At 41.7% G+C, this 20,871-nt stretch overlaps 1 protein-coding gene across 2 annotated transcripts; it reads left to right on the top strand.

Annotated features, from left to right (window-relative positions):
• Window positions 1-580: 580 nt before the first annotated feature.
• On the top strand, window positions 581-10,762 carry CLEC3B (C-type lectin domain family 3 member B). Of its 2 annotated transcripts, none has more exons than XM_044294394.1 (3): window positions 581-739; window positions 7,530-7,631; window positions 10,173-10,762. In XM_044294394.1, the coding sequence occupies exons 1-3, from the start codon at window positions 649-651 to the stop codon at window positions 10,571-10,573; spliced, it is 594 nt and encodes a 197-aa protein (XP_044150329.1). In that variant the 5' UTR covers window positions 581-648; the 3' UTR covers window positions 10,574-10,762. The 2 variants fall into 2 exon arrangements, with proteins under 2 accessions (XP_044150329.1, XP_044150330.1); XM_044294395.1 differs by having other exon boundaries at window positions 615-739; window positions 7,533-7,631.
• The last annotated feature ends 10,109 nt before the right edge of the window (window positions 10,763-20,871 follow it).

The following is a 20,871-nucleotide window of genomic DNA, read 5'->3' as shown; positions in this document are numbered from 1 at the left end:
TGTCCCATTTACATTTGGTCCCTTAACAAGTGGGAGGCACATATGCAAACTGTTGTAAATCCTACACTGTTCACCTGATTTGGATGTCAACACCCTCAAATTAAAGCTGACAGTCTGCAGTTAAAGCACATCTTATTTGTTTCATTTCAAATCCATTGTGGTGGTGCATAGATCCAAAACTTTTAGAATTATGTTGATGTCCAAATATTTATGGACCTGGCTGTAGATTATTTTAAAAAAATCTGAATTTTGGCGCGGATTTCGACAAAATTGCAGCAAAATCCATGGCAGATTTTGTCTGCTATATATGGACCCAGCCTTACAGTGCAAAGTGTACAAAGTGCTGTGCTTCCCAGGGCTTCTGCAGTAGAAACAAATCTCCTCCTAAATATGCGTGACTTTTATTCACTTTCACATAATCTATGTACCATATGTGTCTGATGTACGTTTATAATGTCAGTGTAAGAACACAGTTTATTGAGGGTCACAACTTTACTGTTATCCATATGAATAACTTCTGTCGAGTAGGATGAGTTCCCTGCCTGGATGGAGGAGTTCCTGAACAGCAGGTTTTTATTATAGGCGTATTTAACAAAGTGCAGGAACACAATGTGCTTCAAACTGTAGATTGCCAGTGGTGGGATTATCATGGAGCTCAGACGAGCCTGCCTTGTGCTGTGCCTCTTTTGCTTTGCCCAAGTCACCTGTCAGCAGAAAAAACAAAGGCAAGCTAATAAAGGTAAGTTGCTTTTGGTATCACGCGTGTATGTTTCAGGACTCCAGCATGTAAAATGATGCTCATTCTGAATTATTTTATATGAACATATTATTTCATAAAGTGACATTTTAAAGACCTACTTGACACTAGATCGCTTTCTTCTTGTCTGGTATTGACATTTTTTTTGATGGTTTCTATAAGGTCGTCAACTCCACTGTTTCATTTTTAAGGACAACATATCCAAAAGTCCCAAAAATGATCATTCCAATCACAATAATCTCCTAAATAAAAAAAATAAAAACAACACACCCATCTATTTTTTGGTGGGCAAATGTTACCTGTTTTACAGATTGAATTTATGGACACTAGGCAATCCTGAACAAGCAGAAACTCTAGCAATCTCTACAGCTTGGTAATACATGTGGCGTTAATGTTACATAATAGTGGTGGACAGAGTCCAGTTCTTGAGGATATTCACATGCCAAAACTCCTCTCCTGCCACTGTGGATCCATATATTCTCTATCCCTTTATGAAATAAATGTCTGTACTGATGTCTATAGAAGTAAACATGTATATATACTATATGTACTGTATATTTCCAGTTTTGATCTACAGAACTTTCACTTATGGTATCTAAACATTGGCCGAACTGAGACTACCTACTGGTAGGGGGAGTTGAAAAGACATAATTGAAATGTAACAAATTGGTCTATATTTTAGGTATCTAAAAATATATGGTTGTCTGATGGCCTAGGCTTACTACACCATATACCTAGTTTTATGACAGTATCAACTACATTGGTCACAACACAATAATGCCCGATGTGCTTTAGCCATCATATGGATTTTGGATTTAACCAATGTAATGATCTATTGAGCGTGCAACTCGAGTGGCTTTTAAGGTTTTTGTTTTCTTTTAGGACTTTAATAAGACACGTTTTTATGAGCTTTTGGCAACTCTTTAGAAAGTGTCAGTTCTAGTGTTGAGCGAACTTTGTGTTTCAAGTTCGGCGTACCGGGTTCGGGTTATCTAAGAATTCCGTTATGGATTCTGCTACCACGGACCATAACTTACATGGTCCATGATAGTGGAATCCATAATAGAATTATTAGATAATCCGAACCTTGTACACCGAACTTGAAACACAAAGTTTGCTCATCCATAGTCAGTTCCAAGTCCAACAGATGAAGGAATGTAATTTTCCTTGATGGTTGGAAGTGTAGTATCTTTAAATATTCTAACAAAACAGATAATTTGAAAGAGGTTTTAAAATCACCTATTAGATTTTCAAAAAATGTCTTGGTCTCTTCTATTAGAGACTTTGTCTGTGTTTTAATGCAGTCCAAGCCAATGATCATAAATTATATAGACATTTCTAATGTCAACGCTTAGAAGTACTCCTTTATTTTTAACTGTAAAGGAAACAATAGGTTCATCCAAATCGTGAATGATGTAACTTGACAGCTAGCTTATGAAAAAATAACTCTACCAGAACAAATCCCCTACATACTAGGACTTTCTGTGGTGGACAATTAAAGGTCTTCCATGTAGTAATGACTGCGTCAATCATAGAGGCATTAAATCACAAGACTTCTCTTCATGCCATGCCCCTTCATCTCCATGCCACGCCGACTTCTAAATCTGTTGGACTCCCAATACAACGTTTTCTGAATTCCTTAAAACAAAAGCATGGTAACCTGTATTCAAGACAATGTTTGAGTCTATTTGTTATAGAAACCCAGGGAGACCAGGCAACATATTCACTTTATATATAATGTAGTTGTTTCCCCCAGGACATTTTATATGTGCAGAATGGGAGGAGGATTTTTCTTTTAGAGACTGGAAAAATTTGGCTGAATCATTTGCTAAACTTTCTGTTAACACAGCCTTGATGGAATCCAGCTAGAAACTTCTCATGCAATGGTATTTGACACGTCAGGGTCTGGCATGGATCTACCCTGGATCCTTCTCTCGTTGCTTTAGGCTGAAGGCTCACTATTATGTATTTGGTAAATGTGCCCTAAATATGGAATTTCTGGATTTGGATTTATTACCTCTTAGCCTGTGACAAACATTTCTGCTTATCTCACCTCTACTAATGGAACCTGCATGTAATGGAGGAGTCAGGATCGATCACTTGGCCAAAAGCTATCTTATTCCTGTGCCCAGATTTATCAGTTTTTTTTCTTCGTTATGTTCTCAGTTCCAAAGAGCACTTCATTAAAGGGGTTTTCTCACTTCAGCAACTGGCATTCATGTATAAAAAGTCAATATAAGGCACTTACTAATGTATTATGTAGTCTAGTCCATATTGCCTGCTTTGCTGGCTTGATTCATTTTTGAATTGCATTATACACTGCTCATTTCCAGGGGTTACAGTCACCGCTGCAGTGCAGATATGATGTGGCCGGGACATAAGTTGTTGTGCATGTGTGCCTATGTGAGCTTCCATGGTCTCATCCACCAGAGAGGCTGGTGCTTTTTCCTATAGTGTACAAGCATGGCCACCACTGATGGATTGCATGGTGGTTGTAACCCATGGAAATGGGGAGTGTATAATGTTATGTAAAAATGAAACAAGCCAACAAAGGAGGCAATATGGACAATCACAATACATTAGTAAGTGCCTTGTATTTATTTTCTCTACATGATAAATGCAATTTCCTGAAGTGAGCTAACTTCTTTAATTTAACATTCTACATTCATAATACCAAGCACTGGACTTGTGCATAAGATATATGACATAGGGACATATTTTAAAGGAAGCATGATTTTGGCCATATTAATAAAAAAAAATCATCCTTAAACATATAGCAGCTCAGGACACCTATATAAAATTTAGGCTTCTACCCAAGCTATATATCTTATCATGGGAGGCCCTTTCTGCAACCATACTTCTGTAGTCCTTATCTGCACTTTCCTAACATCTCTAAATTATAGCTAAACACGTATGGGCTTGATAAGAATTTAGCTTAAATGAGTGTTTGAGCTGGCTGGAGTTCAGAGACAAGTGCTACAGATCCAGCCATTCATAAGTTAAGAAACAGCATGGCACTTGCCTTGGGACAAATTCACATTTTAGTTTATTCGCTTCACAGCGGATACATATAACCGGTATACCGTAACTTGATACACACAAACTGGCCTTAGGCCCTTTTCACATCTGTAGACACTTTCTCGAGGCCCTGAGAAAGCGTCTACTGACGTGAAACGGCCGTAGACTGGTTTGTGTGTATCAAGTTATACCCGTGATATGTACCTGCTCCACTGTGGAGCGAATAAAAGAATGTGAATTTGTCCCAAGGCAAGTGTCGTGCTGTTTCTTTCTAACTTGCATACGGTATATTGCGTTTGCAGTATCTTCTATTGTGTACTGAGCCCCATGGACATTGTGGAACCACAAGTCTCAGGATATCCATTGAGGTAGTGCCGGCTATGTCTTTTTACTGGATTGGCTGCAAATCTAGCCAACAGAGCAGTTAACTGACAGACACAGTGTGAAGCAGAGAGTCTGCTAGTCTGCAAATCCACTGAAAGGGAAAACTGGAGAAAAGAAACTGTTGATCGTTTTTAATAACTTATTGAAATAATGATTTTTAGCCCAAAATGGGTTTACTCAGGCTACTTTCACACTAGCGTTTTTACTGGATCTGGAAGGGTTCAGCAAAAAACGCTTCCATTACTGATAATACAACCATCTGCATCCATTGTGAACGGATCCGGTTGTATTATCTTTAACATTGCCAAGATGGATCCGTCATGAACTCCATTGAAAGTCAATGGGGGACGGATCCGTTTTCTATTGTGGCAGATTGTGTTAGCGAAAACGGATCCGTCCCCATTGACTTGCATAGGGGGGTCAAGCCGGATCCGTATTGCTCCGCATCCCAGGACGGAAAGCAAACTACAACATGTTGCCGTTCGCCCTCCGGTATGGGAGCGCAACTAAACGAAACGGAATGCATTTTGGAGCATTCTGTTCTGTTCAGTTTTGTCCCCATTGACAATGAATGGGGACAAAACTGAAGCATTTTTTTCCGGTATTGAGACCCTATGACGGATCTCAATACCGGAAAACTAAAACGCTAGTGTGAAAGTAGCCTACAATAACAAAAAACGACCTCAAAGGTGTCCATTATTTTCAGTATTCACTCTTTAAAGAAGAGTAATTCTGTTATGCAGTGATTTCAATCGTAAATCACATTTGAGAAGTTGGATTTTTTTTATGGATACATGCATAAAAGTATACATTTGTGTATTATGTGTACATGGTATGTCCATAAATACTGTGGGGGTAATTTATCATTGTAGGTGTATTGGAGGTTTTTGTCTGCCAAATTCTGAGATGAGCGAGATAATGGGATCAATAGACGACGCTAAATCTCCCACATATAAAAGCATGTCATCTGCATAAAGCGATATACGCTCTTCCACTGCACCTCTTCTAATGCCTCTGAATACTGGCGTGTTGCGAAGAATGCAGGCCAATGGTTCTATTGCTATGGCGAATAGAAGAGGCGACAGTGGGCATCCCTGCCTGGTTCTCCTTTCCAATGCGATAGCCGGAGAAATCCCACCATTCACCCAAATCCTAGCCCTGGGCTGGTTATACAGCAGACATCCCCATCTAATAAATCCAGGTCCACAACCAATCTTGGACAAGACTGCCCAGAGGTAGTCCCACTCGACACTGTCAAAAGCTTTTGCAGCATCGAGTGAGACCACAGCACTACACCCCCCAGCCTCATCTCAACCCATTTGCTAGTTCAAAAACAAGTGCCTAAGATTGAGGGAGTAGACAGTATTGGAGGTTTTTAGATTGGAATTTCTATGCCCACATGCACCAAATTTATGATGTTGTACAGTAACAATAAATTTGGCGCAATGTGGTTTGTCCTTTTTCAGTACGCCTGGGGTATACCTTGAATGCAGTTGTGACTTTTTAAAAAGTCGCACTTCATAAATGTGTCACAAAATTTTCACTCCAAAACTGTAGGTGATGTTGGAAATTTTTGCGTTAGTAACCCCAAAAAGTCACAAAGCTTGTACTTTTTATTGTGGTATGTAGAGCTTAAAGGGGTATTTCCATCACATACAATGGGGGCATATCGCTAGGATATGCCCCCATTGTCTGATAGGTGCGGGTCCCACCTCTGGGACCCGCACCTACAACGAGAACGGAGCAGGGAGAGCTGTGGCTGGAGGACTCCGGATTTCCCATGGTCCGTCCACCACCAAGCGCTGCTCCCATAGAAGTGAATGGGAGCGCACCTCACACGAGCGGCCCCTGCTCCCATTCATTTCTATGGGGCAGATGGAAATAGGCGAGCCAGCGCTCAGCTATTTTCGGCGGCCCCATAGAAATTAATGGAGGATGGCTGCGCGCCCTCCATTCATTTCCCCGCTCCGTTCTCATTGTAGGTGCGGGTCCCTATCAGACAATGGGGACATACACTTTTTTAATGAATTTTGCGTGTTTGGAAGCATAACTTTGCATAGTGGTACTATGTGAGCATTTATGGAGTAATATACAAGGGTGTTTCGGGAACGTAAAGTGGCCCTAGAAATAAAACTAAAAGTGGCCCCATGTTGTAGGTGGATCCAAATTGACAGAAGACAGGATAAAACAAGTAGGCAGGCACAACAGAAGTAGGCAGGGCCTCCAATACCAGCACAGAAAACCTCCCCAGCAGAACCAAATACCACAGGGCAGCCCAAAATACAGCCGCCCCAGCCACAGTATTCAGCTGTATCACAGTTGAGTTCAGGAGACCACCTGTTAAAGTGAATGGGGCTGAGCGCAGTACCAAGCACAGCCGCTATACAATTTATGGCGCTGTGCTAGGTGAGCAGGGAGAAGGCCGCAGTGCACACAGCGGCGGGGGTCTCGGATGTCAGACTCCCACCAATCAGATACTGATGACCGATCCTGAGGATAGGTCATCCGTAGTAACATCCTGGAAAACCCCTTTAAAAGCTGTGAAGCTGTGGATATTCTCAGGATCTAGTGTTCTTGGAAGTATTTAGCAAAAAATAATTAGCCTTTCGAGCAAGGGCAAGGAACTATGCCTCATAGGATCCACCATGGACAGGGCTGTTATTAGGACAGTTTTACCCCCTGATTGAAGGCCAGCCCATAAAAATATATCAGAGAACATGTCTACTGTGAGTTTTTGGATTTAATTGTTGTTTGTTGTGCCCTGCCTAGCGGTATTATTTGTTCACTATATGGCTGTATTATTCACTGGTTAAAGATTATTTTTTATTTTCTCCTCTAAAACCTTAAAGGGGTAGTGCAAGTTTGGGGCTGGGGTGGGGGTGGCAAACTGACCTGCAAAGGGAAGGATACTTACTTGCTTTCTGATGCTGGCTCCCAATTCCTTCCTTCTCTGGCCTCTGCTGCTCTGCTCGGTCCCTGAATGTAATCTTCCGGTTTGACGCCGCTGCAGCCAGTCATTGGCCACAGAGGTGACCTCCTATCCTTGTGTCACATGACCACTTGACATCTTGCAAGGGGAGCAGGTCACCTCTGTGGCAAGTGATTGGCTGCATCAAACTGGAAGTTTACATCCAGGGACCCAAACGGAGCAGTGAAGACTGGAGAGCGCAAGAATCGGGAGCCATATCAGGGAGCAGGTAAGTATGCTTCCCTTCACAGGTCTGCCCAGGAGGGGAAATTTGCCAACCCCCCCATATGCACAACCCCTTTAATAAGACCTTAATAAATATATGCATATTGCGCTAATGTGCATAACATATTCTTTGATTGATCGGTCATTTTACACTGTTTATATTATTTGCGTATTCAGCAGATGTAGTCACCATGAAAATGTATGACGATCTAAAGAAGGCTTTACAAGATCTTCAGCAAGATGTAACTCACCTAAAGGAACAACAGGCATTGCAGACAAGTGAGTACTAATATCTAATATCCTCTGGACAGGTCTTCAGTATCTGATCAGTGGGGATCCGAGATCCCTGATCAGCTGTTTGAGAAGGTACCGGTAGCACCACAGTGTTCCTTCTGCTCACCAAGCACAGTTCCATCCATTGTATAGTGGCTGTGCTTGGTATAACAGCTCAGTTCCATTCACTTCTATAGGGGTGAGCTGCGCCTAGGCCATGTGACCAATGAACGTGAGAAGGCCTCGGCACTATTGCAATTGTCTTCTCAAACACCTGAAGGGCAAGAGACCGCCACCGATCAGATACTGATGATCAGTATAAAAGTATTGGAAAACCTCTTTAATCACTTTATATGGGTGGAGTAATAAGGACTCTCATTGTCTCTCCTATGAGTCCTTTCTGGATGTACTCTGCTTTTTACTCAGAAATTATATACAGTGGTCCCTCAAGATACAATGGCCTCAGGATATAATATTTTCAGCATACAATGGTCTTTTCTGATCCATCGTCAGTTGAAACCAGACTCCACATACAATGTCTCAGACTCAGACCCAACCAATCAAGGCCACTTCTCTGGTAAAATAGATCTATCAGTTACTAGTTATCAGCTATTCCTGAGTGTTATATGTAAGGACTTGTTTTATCTTAGTTTGTCTTAGTTATCGGCTTATTTTTTCTTAAATGCTTGTTTTCTCTTATCTTGGATTACATTTTGGGGCTTTGGAACCGATTACTCAAGTTACAATGGTTTCAATATACAATAGTCATCATGGAACCAATTAATATTGTAATTTGAGGGACCACTTGTGTGTGTGTGTGTGTGTATGTGTATATATACATACACACATATATACTGGATCTCAGCTTCTCGCTCTCTATCATATCCTGCTTTTAGATGAAGCGGCAGAAATCGCCTGACAAGTTCCCTTTAAAGGGGTTGTTTCCCACATCTCTTTTTTACTTTTATGTAACTCAGACATAACATAAAGGTTAGGTAGGGATGTAACCGGCAGTGGGTGTGGACCCACTGTGCCAACTAACTGGTTTGAGTTTAGGGTGCCATCCTGACGGTCCCCTGGTTTTCACCTTTTAACCCCTATACATGGATCTGGTCTCCACTGCAGGGAAGTCATCAAGTCGCTACATCATAGTCCTGATGTTGTTGCCAGCTGACCCATGGGGTCAGAGACACCAGTGCGAAGCACTGAGGGGACAGGTAATAATCATGGTCAGAGCAGGCAGAGTTCATGCATAGCCGTGTAACTTGTCCAAGGTCAGGGCAGGCAGCAATGGTTCAATACGGTAGTCAAGCTATAGTCAGGGCAAGCAGCAGATAATTAAAGTGGATGAACAGGTAGAGTTACGGTTCAGGGACAGATGAGCACCCTTTTATGGAACACTAGCAAGATAGGAAACTTAGGATCAGGCACCCTCCCCTAGGGGAGGGTGCTTTAAATATCTAGAAGTAAACTGCGATAGGACAGGGGAGACTAAGGCTGCACATGCTGACTCTTTAAGAGCCGGGAAACGCGCACATCCTTAGGCAAAGAATACAGCAGAAGAGCGCAGGCTACAGCCTGCAACAAAGGAGCAGTGCGTCAGCAAGCAGGCACATGGAATGCCAACATACAGACCCGCTGTGTGAGGCAGAGGAGTGCACGCAGGTATGGACCTGCGGTAAATCAAGATGCAGAGTGGGGTAGGAGATGTGGGGCCTGTGCCTACCGGGGAGAACAAGATAGCTGTGGGCACAGGCTTCCATCGTAACAAGAGGTATAACCTCAGATCTGTGACATTTGATGTCCAAATACCCATTCTCAGCCAAGTAGCAGCATGACCATGCATCATTAGGCCACATATTCACAGCAAGATAATGTGGATTTTGCCACAGATTTAATATATTGAAGGGGTGATATCTGTGGTTCATGGCATTTTCTCAAAATAATGAGCATGCTGTGGATCTGCCATCCGTATGCATTATACCGTAAATTGTTGTGGACTTGCGGAGCAGATCTGCATTGCAAATATACAGTGTCTGAATTCACCCTTTCCATAAGGATGAGCGAGAGTGTCGGAAACAACCAAATGACCATGTTCTTTCAAACAGTTCCACTCATCTCCATTGACAGCAAGTACTTCTTCCACTATTTGGAAAGGGTAATAGTGAACCATTTTTTAAGCAATGGTTAGGTCAGACTGCACTTAACGTTTATGTTCTCTCTCTCTCTCTGCCTATGGGACAATCTCTTTAAAGGGTTGTACAGGATTTTACTATTGATGGCTTATCCTCATAATAGGCCATCAATGTCTGCTTGGCGGTAGTCCAACACCCCACAACCCTGTCCATCAGCTGTTTCACAGTAGCTCCGGCATCGGAAGTCAAGCTGGATCTTCTGCAGAGCTGTGTAGTTCCAGCACCCAATCTACTGTAGAACAGGCGGTTGGCAGTGGGGTTGCACGTTTTTTTTTTTTTTTTTTTTACTGATATTGAGTTTTATGATGCTTTTATTTTAGTTGTGTTATAAATATTCTCATTATACTTCCAGTTTGCCTGAAAGGTGGCAAGGCTCTGAACAAATGTTTCCTGCACTTTCCCGAAGCAAAGACTTACCATGAAGCCAGTGACACCTGCATTTCTCAGGGAGGGACCCTGAGTGCTCCAGAGAACGGAGATGAAAATGATGCTTTATACGAATATGTTCACAAGACCTTAGGCTCAAGTTCAGAGGTTTGGATAGGCATCAATGATATGGCTAATGAAGGAACCTGGGTTGACATGACTGGTAACCGCATCTCCTTTAAACATTGGGAAACTGAAATAACCACCCAGCCTGATGGCGGCAAGCAGGAGAACTGCGCATCTCTTTCTGCTGTTGCCGTTGGCAAGTGGTTTGATAAGAAATGCAGAGACACCCTGCCTTTTGTGTGTCAGTTCATGATTGTTTAGCTGCTCACCTTGCAATGAAATAAGCTAACCACGCTTAAGAGCTCATGTAACAAAATCACACTGCATATGTCACCTGAAAAAGTACATGCTATGGCTACTTTTACACTAGCGTTTTGGCTTTCCGTTTGTGAGATCCGTCATGGGCTCTCAGAAGCGGTCCAAAACGGATCAGTTTTGCCCCAATGCATTCTGAATGGAAAAGGATCCGCTCAGAATGCATCAGATTGCCTACGATCAGTCTCCATTCCGCTCTGGAGGCGGATGCCTAAACGCTGCCTGCAGCGTTTTTCTGTCCGCCATGTGGTGCGGAGCAAGACGCATCCGTCCTGACACACAATGTAAGTTAACAGGGACGGATCCGTTTTCTCTGACACAATAGGAAAACTGATCTGTCCCTATTGACTTTTAATGGTGTTCATGACGTCATGGCTATGGAAGACATAATACAACTGAATCTGTTCATGATGGATGCATGCGGTTGTATTATTACAATGGAAGCGTTTTTTTCATATCCATGATGGATCCGCATAAAACGCCAATGTGAAAGTAGCCTAAGTTGTAGGTATAGTAGTAATAGACTAGACCCAGACTTTAACTTGCTGCCCCAAGTATATTTATTTACACCTCATATATTGTATATAGCTTATTGACAGTGGGAGTAAGTGCTATCAGTAACTGTATCCTGTTAAATGCAAATAAAGTCTTTGTTCATAGTACAGTTATTAATGTTCTGCAACTGCTTGGATTATTGAAAGTCAAAGAGGATATCCAGCCAAAAAGCACAGAATGTAAAATAATCAGTTACATTCATTTTACAGATTGTACGTACACAGGCTCAGACTGGCCCACCGGGGAGCCTGGGAAATCCTCGGTGGGCCCCCAAACCAGCAAGTGAGCTTCCTTGCTTAGAAGCTGTCTGCGATAAGCTCTGCCCCCTGTACACAGTCAGATGCATGCTGCTTGCGATTTATCCTAAATGAAAAGGAGGGCTCCACACCAGCGCTAACTCATGGGAACTGACACGTTTTTGTGTAATCAGCTCTCCTGGTTAGTAAAGCTGTTTCCACATGATCTGATTTTCATAAAATTGCATTAAAAAACACAGCATTTTGCCACGATTTTATGTAAATTAGATCATGTGGAAACAGCCTTACTCTGACTAGGAGTGCTGATTGGTCTAAAACCTGTCAGTCAATAGCACTGATAGGATCTCCTCCAATGAGGCAGCTCTGCTAGAAGGACTGCTGCTGTGTGATCAGTCTGGAGCCCAGCCCTGCTGCTGCGAGGGGGAGGAGTCTGGCTCAGGACCTGGGGGCACAACTAGCAACACAGAGGGCCATGAGGTGAGGAAGTAATCTACATATATTGTAATTGGTCTAAAAGAGTGCCTACATGTATGATAGTGTGTGTATGTAACAGTGCCTGCATGTATGACCGTGTGTGTATGCAAGAGTGCCTGCATGTATGACAGTGTGTGTATGCAAGTGTGCCTGTGTGTATGACAGTGTGTATGTAAGAATGCCCTGCATGTATGACCGTGTGTGTATGCAAGAGTGCCTGCATGTATGACAGTGTGTGTATGACAGTGTGTGTATGCAAGAGTGCCTGCATGTATGACAGTGTGTGTATGCAAGAGTGCATGCATGTATGAAAGTGTGTGTATGTAAGAATGCCCTGCATGTATGACCGTGTGTGTATGCAAGAGTGCCTGCATGTATGACTGTGTGTGTATGTAAGAGTGCCTGCATGTATGACAGTGTGTGTATGCAAGAGTGCCTGTGTGTATGACAGTCACTGTGTGTGTTTGAAAGGGTGCCTGCATGTATGAACCTGTGTGTCTGAAAGAGTGCCGGCATGTGTAGAAGTATGCGTGTAAAAGAGTGCCGGCATGTGTAGAAGTGTGCGGTAAAAGAACATCAGCATGTGTAGAAGTGTGCGTGTAAAAGAGCGCTGGCATGTGTAAAAGTGTGCGGTAAAAGAACGTCAGCATGTGTAGAAGTATGTGTGTAACAGAGTTCTGTTACTGTATCTATGCACGTAGCCTGGTTCTGTTACTGTATCTATACACGTAGCCTGGTTCTGTTACTGTATCTATGCACGCAGCTTGGTTCTGTTACTGTATCTATACACGTAGCCTGGTTCTGTTACTGTATCTATGCACGCAGCTTGGTTCTGTTACTGTATCTATACACGTAGCCTGGTTCTGTTACTGTATCTATGCACGCAGCTTGGTTCTGTTACTGTATCTATGCACGCAGCTTGGTTCTGTTACTGTATCTATGCTCGCAGCTTGGTTCTGTTACTGTATCTATGCTCGCAGCTTGGTTCTGTTACTGTATCTATGCACAGAGCTTGGTTCTGTTACTGTATCTATGCACGCAGCTTGGTTCTGTTATTGTTTCTATGTACGCAGCTGGGTTCTGTTACTGTATCTATACACACAGCTCTGTTACCTTATCTACAGTAAGTAAAGAGCTTGGTATTGTTTTGGTAGCTAAGTACTAAGCTTGAAGGGTGTGTCTAAGTTCAAATTTTTGGGGCCAAACTACAGGGATGCTGTTAAAATGAAAAAAATAAAAAAATAAAATCACCATCCTGATCACTATTTGATCCAGCACCAATACTCTGTTCTCTCTGCCAGTGGTCATGTGTGCTATTACACTACAGCTTCCTATATAAAGGATTATTTTAAAGGACGTTGATGCAATCGGAAACCCCCTTAAGGCCTCTTTCACACGGGCGTCATATTTTTGGCCCGGATAAGAGGCGGGTGCGTTGCGGGAACATGCGCGGAAATTGTTTTGCACGCGCGTGAGAAAAATCGTGCATGTTTGGTACCCAAACCCGGACTTCTTCACGATGTTCTGAATATTGTATTATTTTCCCTTATAACATGGTTATAAGGGAAAATAATAGCATGCTGAATACAGAATGCAGAGTATAATAGTGCTGGAGGGGTTGAAAAAAAAAACTCACCTTCTCCTCTTGATCGCGTAGTTCCCGGTCTCTTCTTTACTAGCTGTGGGCTAAATGACCTGTGGTGACGTCAGATCACATGCTCCAATCACATGGTCCATCACTGTGGTGATTGGACCATGTGATCTGACGTCACCACAGGTCCTTTAGCCCACAGCTCATCATTAAAGAAGTAAAGAAGAGACCGGGAACTACGCGATCAAGAGGAGAAGGCGAGTTAATTTTTATTTTTTTTTTTAACCCCTCCAGCACTATTATACTATGCATTCTGTATTCAGAATGCTATTATAATACAGTGAATAGACTGTCACCTAGAAACCATGCGTGAAAATCGCACCGCATCCGCACTTGCTTGCGGATGCTTGCGATTTTCACGCAACCCCATTAATTTCTATGGGGTCTGCGTTACGTGAAAAACACAGAATATAGAACATGCTGCGATTTTCATGCAACGCATAAGTGATGCGTGAAAATCACCGCTCATGTGAACAGCCCCATAGAAATGAATGGGTCCGGATTCAGTGCGGGTGCAATACGTTTAACTCACGCATCGCACCCGCGCGGAATACTCGCCCGTGTGAAAGGGGCCTAAGTTTTAATATTTGCATGAAACTTTAGGGTGGGCACCTAGAATCACTTCTACTGGTGGGCCCTTGGCACCCAGTCGGACATTGTACTTACACTATACAGATATATATATATATATATATATATATATATATATATGTTCATACATTGCCATTACATTGATCTAATGTTGGAGGACATTTAGTCAGGGGGTGCTCATAGTTACAATCAGATACTGTATTTTTGCACCATAAGACGCACTCCCTCCCCCCCCAAAGTTGGAGAAAATGGGACTGCTTCTTATGGGGCCAATACTAATGAGCGCCTCTATTATGGAAGCGTTCATTAGTACCGGAGGACTCGGAAGTGGTGAATGCAGCAGTCCCCTGGCTCTGTACTCACCGCTTCCTGGCTCTCCGCCGTCGGCTGTGCTGTGGCTGCGGCTGCGCACAGCATGAGGACGCTCTGTGACGTCAGGTCACCTCTCAGCCGTGGCCCGAAGAAGAGCGCTGGAGGTGAGGAGCGGCGGCGTCCAGAGCAGGAGAGGTAAGTTGATATTTTTATTTTATTTTACATGCTCTGAGGCATGGGGGCTGATCTGAGGTATAGGGTCTCTTATTTTTATTGGGGATCTTTTCTGAGGTCTGATTGGTGATCATTCACATTGGGGTCTGATCTGAGGTTTTCTTAGGGTCTTATTACATTGGGGGTCTGATTGAGGTTCTTATTAACATTGGGGTCTGATTGGGGCTGTGAGCTGAGGTCTGATTGACATTGGGGGTCTGATCTGAGGTCTAACAAAACATATTTATTTTCTTATTGTCCTCCTCTAAAACTAAGGTGCGCCTTATGGGGCGAAAAATATGGTAAGTTTTGTGTAGAGCTATTTAATATGTATATATAAGCAAGAAGGATAAGATCTTTTGAAAAGGTGAAAATTTTAGACTTCAGAGTTTGCCATACAAACGGTTGCTGGGAATGATGGCTGGCTTCTTCTGTCCAGAGGAGTCATTGTTTGTTTCCATTGGATTTCCCATTTACAGTAAAGATTACTATTGTATGTGACCTAGGTCTACACAGAGGAGCCCAGAGAGGTGTTTAGTATAATGAAGCTAATTGACGGTATCCTTCAAAAGAGAATTTGACCCCTAGAGGTTTAAGATTGTACATAAAACCAACATTTCCGGATGATCCAGATTTTATATATGAATGGAATCATTATCTTGATCAATGCTCTGCGGGCCTCATTAGAACGGTTCTTAACAAAAGGAAAATACTAACTGACATACACACAAAGGAAATAGAGGCAAATATAAGAGATCTACAACAATTTAGAACACATCCCGACTTCTCCACCATCAATCTTAGTGTAACTAATAGAATATATGAAAATGCGCAGGATATAATAGCAAAAAAATCCCATAAACCAATAAGAGACAGACTGAATAAAGAACAGGATATCTATCGCAACCCAGGGAATAGGAATAAATCCAATATCCAGATATATGAATCTAGTGGTGCTGATTCCTGTAAGAACCCAGGAAAAATAAGGGACCAGACCAATAAAACTAGAAGATACGAAGGGAACCCAAAAACTAGATCCTTTACAAAGCAGACATATACTAGGAAAACTAACACAGACATGACACATAGAAGCAATACACACCATAAGATTGCAGAGTCCCACCAGCAGTCCAGTAAGAACACCCATACCAACAAGACTGAGACAAACGAACCCCCAACCGCTTCCAGACCTTGCCAGGAGAATGGTAACAGAACCAAGGATTCCATTAATACCCAAACCGTTACCTCTAGTACTATCCCAAGCACAAAATCTACAGAGACAGATGAATTCTTAGAAAAATTTAGAGCCCTAAAATCCAAGTATTTCAAATACAAATCGAAAAGGAACATGTCTCATTATGGGATACCACACAGTACCCAGATTACTTCACCCACCCTCATACCCACAAACACTAATGCAGGATCCCCCCTCCTTGGAACCCTACAAGACTCCCATAACACATCCCACACAGGGTCCCCCCCACAGGACCCATGTGACACACGCAATCTCCTGGACTATACTTTACACCTCTCTCCTACCTCCAGCTCTCACAACCACCCATTGATTGAAATTGAGGAACATATCTCTGTCATAGATAATACAGCATCAGGTTCCAATGCGTTTGTACCCTTTCTAAATCACGCCAGACAGTCCAACACACTAAGTGTCTCTTTTTTAGGGGAAAAGACATATCCCTCCCACCCTCCCCTAAAACCGAACACACAGATCACCCAGTACTTTCCAAAAAGAAAAAGAAAATTAGAACACGAGGAAAGAGAGGGGGACAACACCAAAAAAGGAAGAGTTGTCTAAAGAAATGTGAGCTTCCCACCCCCACTATAGACACACCTACGGTAAAAATATTTAATCTATCCACACATATGCTTACAGCACATGAAAATGATCTTTTACAAAAAGGATTGTCCTTTTGCCCCCAAAATCGGGTTGACCCTTTGGGCCTGTTCATAGACATCCAGAAATTTAGGCGCAATCTAACTATAAAGAGGCATTTTGATATAGAAAGGAACAAACCACCAATCCAAAAAATAAGAGAGAAACCTACTAGTGACAAGGAGACCATAGAAAACAATGGAGAAATCCAACAAATGGAAACAGACAACTATAAACATATAGAGGTCCGACCTAAATCCAATTTCTTTCCACTGCATAGTCAGGGACACTGCATCCCGACTTTTTTTGATCTTGTATCTACGGATCTGAAAAAGTTGGCCAATGGAACAAAAACTGATAAGTTTCCCTTGGGTGTATAGGTTTTAACACACCATGAACGCAGAGCACTTGATACACTAAAAAAGAATGAAGAACTGATCATTCAGCTTGCAGATAAGGGAGGGGGGCTGGTCATACAGAATTATGATGACTATGAAAAAGAAGCACAGAATATCCTCAGTGATACCATTTATTATGAACAAATCCCATATGATCCGTTCCCTGAGATTACAAAAAACTAAATTCCCTTGTTAAGAATGCATATGAAAAAGGGTACATAAATAAAAAAAGAACGTAATTTCCTGTCTCCAAAAACACCATGCACCCCATATTTTTACCATCTACCCAAAATACATAAAAATATACAAAATCCACCCGGCAGAGCTATTGTATCCAATACAAAATGCGCCACTAGCAAGTTATCACAGTTTATGGATATATATTTACAACCATACGTAAAGAAATTACCAAGCTACCTCCACGACTCGAGACAACTTATTTGAGAACTAAAACAAATATAGAGTGGAAAGATACATATGGCCTACTTACAATGGACGTGAGAGCCCTCTATTCCAATATCGAGCACGACATAGGAATAGAATGTGTAAAAACAACACTACAAAAGGATGATACACTAACATCGCCCCAAATAGAATTTCTCCTGGAGAGCTTACGCTTTATACTTCAGAATAACTACTTTATATACAATACGGTCTACCATCAGCGCAAAGGAACCGCTATGGGGACACGAGTAGCGCCGGCGTTCGCAAACCTATTTATGGGGGAGTTTGAAGAAAAATTCATCATCAACCACCCAGATTGTCACAAACAGATTGTGCATTACAAAAGATATATCGAGGACCTGTTCATCATCTGGGATGGGAAGGAAGATACTGCGAAAATCTTCTGCAGTTCCCTTAATAACACAAACTGGGGAATCTCCTTCACTCCAAATTACAATAAAGTGTAGATAGAATTTTTGGATATCATCATTTCATGTCACAATAACCATCTAAGCACAAAAACGTATTTCAAAACAGTGGACACCAATAGCTATATCCACTATTCAAGTTTCCATCACAAAAAGTGGCTGCAAAAAATACCTTACAGCCAATGCAAAAGGATCAGACGCAACTGTACAAAAAATGAGGATTTCAAAACCCAGACCAAAATTCTGGAAAATAGGTTCCGAGACAAAGGCTACCCCAAAAATCTGGTGAAAGACGCCATAAAAAAGAGCAGCCTACAATCACAAGAGGAATGCCTATCAATCACCACCAAACAGCAGGACCCTATAGAAATAGTTTGGTTCATCACACAGTATAATGCATCCAATAGACAGATACAAAAAATCTTGAGAAATCATTGGCATAGTCCTCCTACAAGATCCATATATAGCAAAATATTTACCTACCATACTGAAAATTACCTATAGACGAGCACCGACTATAAAGAATATATTATCCCCAAGCAAACCCAAACAACACACCCAAATGATAAGGGAAGGCGGACAGAGAGGGGGAAAAGGGAAAGAAAAAGAAAACGGGAGCTATAGGTGCGGAGCCAAGAATTGTCTGTGCTGTAAAATTATCACACACAAACAAACCTCTTTTACTTCCAGCTGCAATGGCACATCATTCCCAATAAAATATCATCTTACCTGCCATTCCACTGATGAAACCGCCCTAAATTAGGGCATTTAAGATACACTCTGGTGTTCCAAATCAATGTACCCCCTAGGGGTTAATATCCACGCATTGGCTGAGAGACTAGACACTGACACAGAAGTTGGTCAAAGCAATCTCTCACTTTTATTACATGGGGTAAGCGTATATACATCTTCAGAAGAGGGCAGTCCTCACTGAGGCTAAAACATTGTTTCATTGGTCAAAAAGGAAGAAGAGATAAGCGAGAGGAAATAGCACCCTGGCTTCTGCGCACTGGGTCCTACTTTGGAATGTGAACTAATTTAAACATCTGGTTATCATCGCCATTTTGTAATGGAGTTTATTCTAACAAGAATACTGCATACGTCATATGTGACACTTCAAAGAGGTGCTTCTCTATAGGCAGTGAATAATATATACATATCATCGAGCCATATGATTGGCTTACGCATTCCACCACACTCTATGGGACACCTGTAGAAAGATGAGAAATCAGATACTTCCCACAGCACAGCTCTTTGTCCCCCTCTCTCTCCTCTCCAGTCTTGAAACAAAGAGGGGGGTGGGTGGGCACTTGGAAGTAGAAAAAGTTAACTCATTACAATCCTAGATATACAAAATATAGAATAAAATTCACACATCTTTAACACCACCTACGTCATTTACCTCATTGAATGCGGATGCGGCCTGCAATATGTTGGCCGCACTACCCAAGCCCTCCACTGCCGGGTGAACCAACATAGGTACAATATCCGCAAACAGTATCTGAAACATGGGGTGTCCAGACATTGTGCATCCACACCGGAAAAAGAAAACCACGAGATAAAATTACCCCTATCAACTTCATACCAGAGAATCCCTTTAATCGCTTTGAAAGACTACAGAAAAGGGAAGTATATTGGATGTACCAATTAGACACATTGAGCCCACGAGGCCTGAACGAAATTAGTGAGACCATCCTATGACAACAATACATATATAGGTTAAGGATTGGAAAACACACATCAATATAAACCCCAATGTGATTTAGGCTTACCGACAGGCAATGCTATACGACCGTGTGTGTATATATACATACATATATATATGTATAGATATATATCTGTACAACATCTCAGAAAATTAGGGCCAATAGTATAGTGATAACACCTATACAATACACCTATATGCACATTTAGTTATTTATGCACTATTTATTTTTTATTATTATATTTTTTATCCTACTAATTTTTATCCTACCAATCTATATATCGCATTCTATATTATAATATATATATATATATATATATATATATATATGTTCCCTTTGAATGTATCCTGATATATGTGTATCTATAAATTTCCCCACACAATCCTGCCCCATTGGAGTATATCCATCATATCCACACCAAAAAAGAAGGAATTAGCTAGAGGCCTAGTGGTCCATCCATTTATCGTACCACACATCCCAATTATAGCAATATAATGATAGCTATGAGTCTACAATGATAGCCATGAGTGTAATGTCAATAGATGTTTCCATTTTCATTTAATACATGTTTTATACATGTTTTATAATACACCCTGTATCGTATAAGAGTTCCTTTACTCTTTTAATTTATGTATTTTCTTAATAAGACCATAGACTGGTCTTAAGAATTTTAAACCGTATCATTTATACCCCTTCACACTCCATATAAGTAGCCGATACGTGACGATAATTGTACATTAGAGCCTGGCCCTCCTAAAAATGACGATACCCCATTTTGCCATATATATCAAAACCACACTATCTTCCCTGGAAATAAGGGTCCAGAACCTCTTAGAAGCCACTGCACAAACTAGCACTGAGAATAAAGCAAAGATATACACCAGCGCTATACCACATTGATCTTTGGACTGTGAGGATCCTGGTCTGAGAGATCGGGCAGCGCTGGGTAGGTATGCCCCCAGCTCTATGTGGAGGAACGAGGTTCACTGCGGTGCCGACCTAGTGGGAATAGTAGCGCTGCTGTGAACGATCCAGCCCCAGTACTACCAAATGTATCACTAGATGCATCATGAAATGTAGGATTTAAACTATGCAATGTATCATTATATGCATCATGAAATTTACTGTTTTAACAATGTATCTAATCACACTATGGAGCGCTTGACCCTGCGCTACCCAGCCTGCACATCACATAAAGTGTCAGACACTTAAAGGGGGTGTCCGAGTTATGAAAAATAATAATATAGCACTGAAAATCTGATATATAACTGAGCTAAGCAAGTTATATGCAAAAAATATATATATTTTTCCTAATTTCCCTGGT

The sequence above is a fragment of the Bufo gargarizans genome, chromosome 5, assembly GCF_014858855.1.
Source record: "Bufo gargarizans isolate SCDJY-AF-19 chromosome 5, ASM1485885v1, whole genome shotgun sequence".
NCBI classification, from domain to species: domain Eukaryota; kingdom Metazoa; phylum Chordata; class Amphibia; order Anura; family Bufonidae; genus Bufo; species Bufo gargarizans.
Note: the sequence above shows the minus strand (reverse complement) of the source record. Positions and strands in the feature narration are given on the sequence as shown.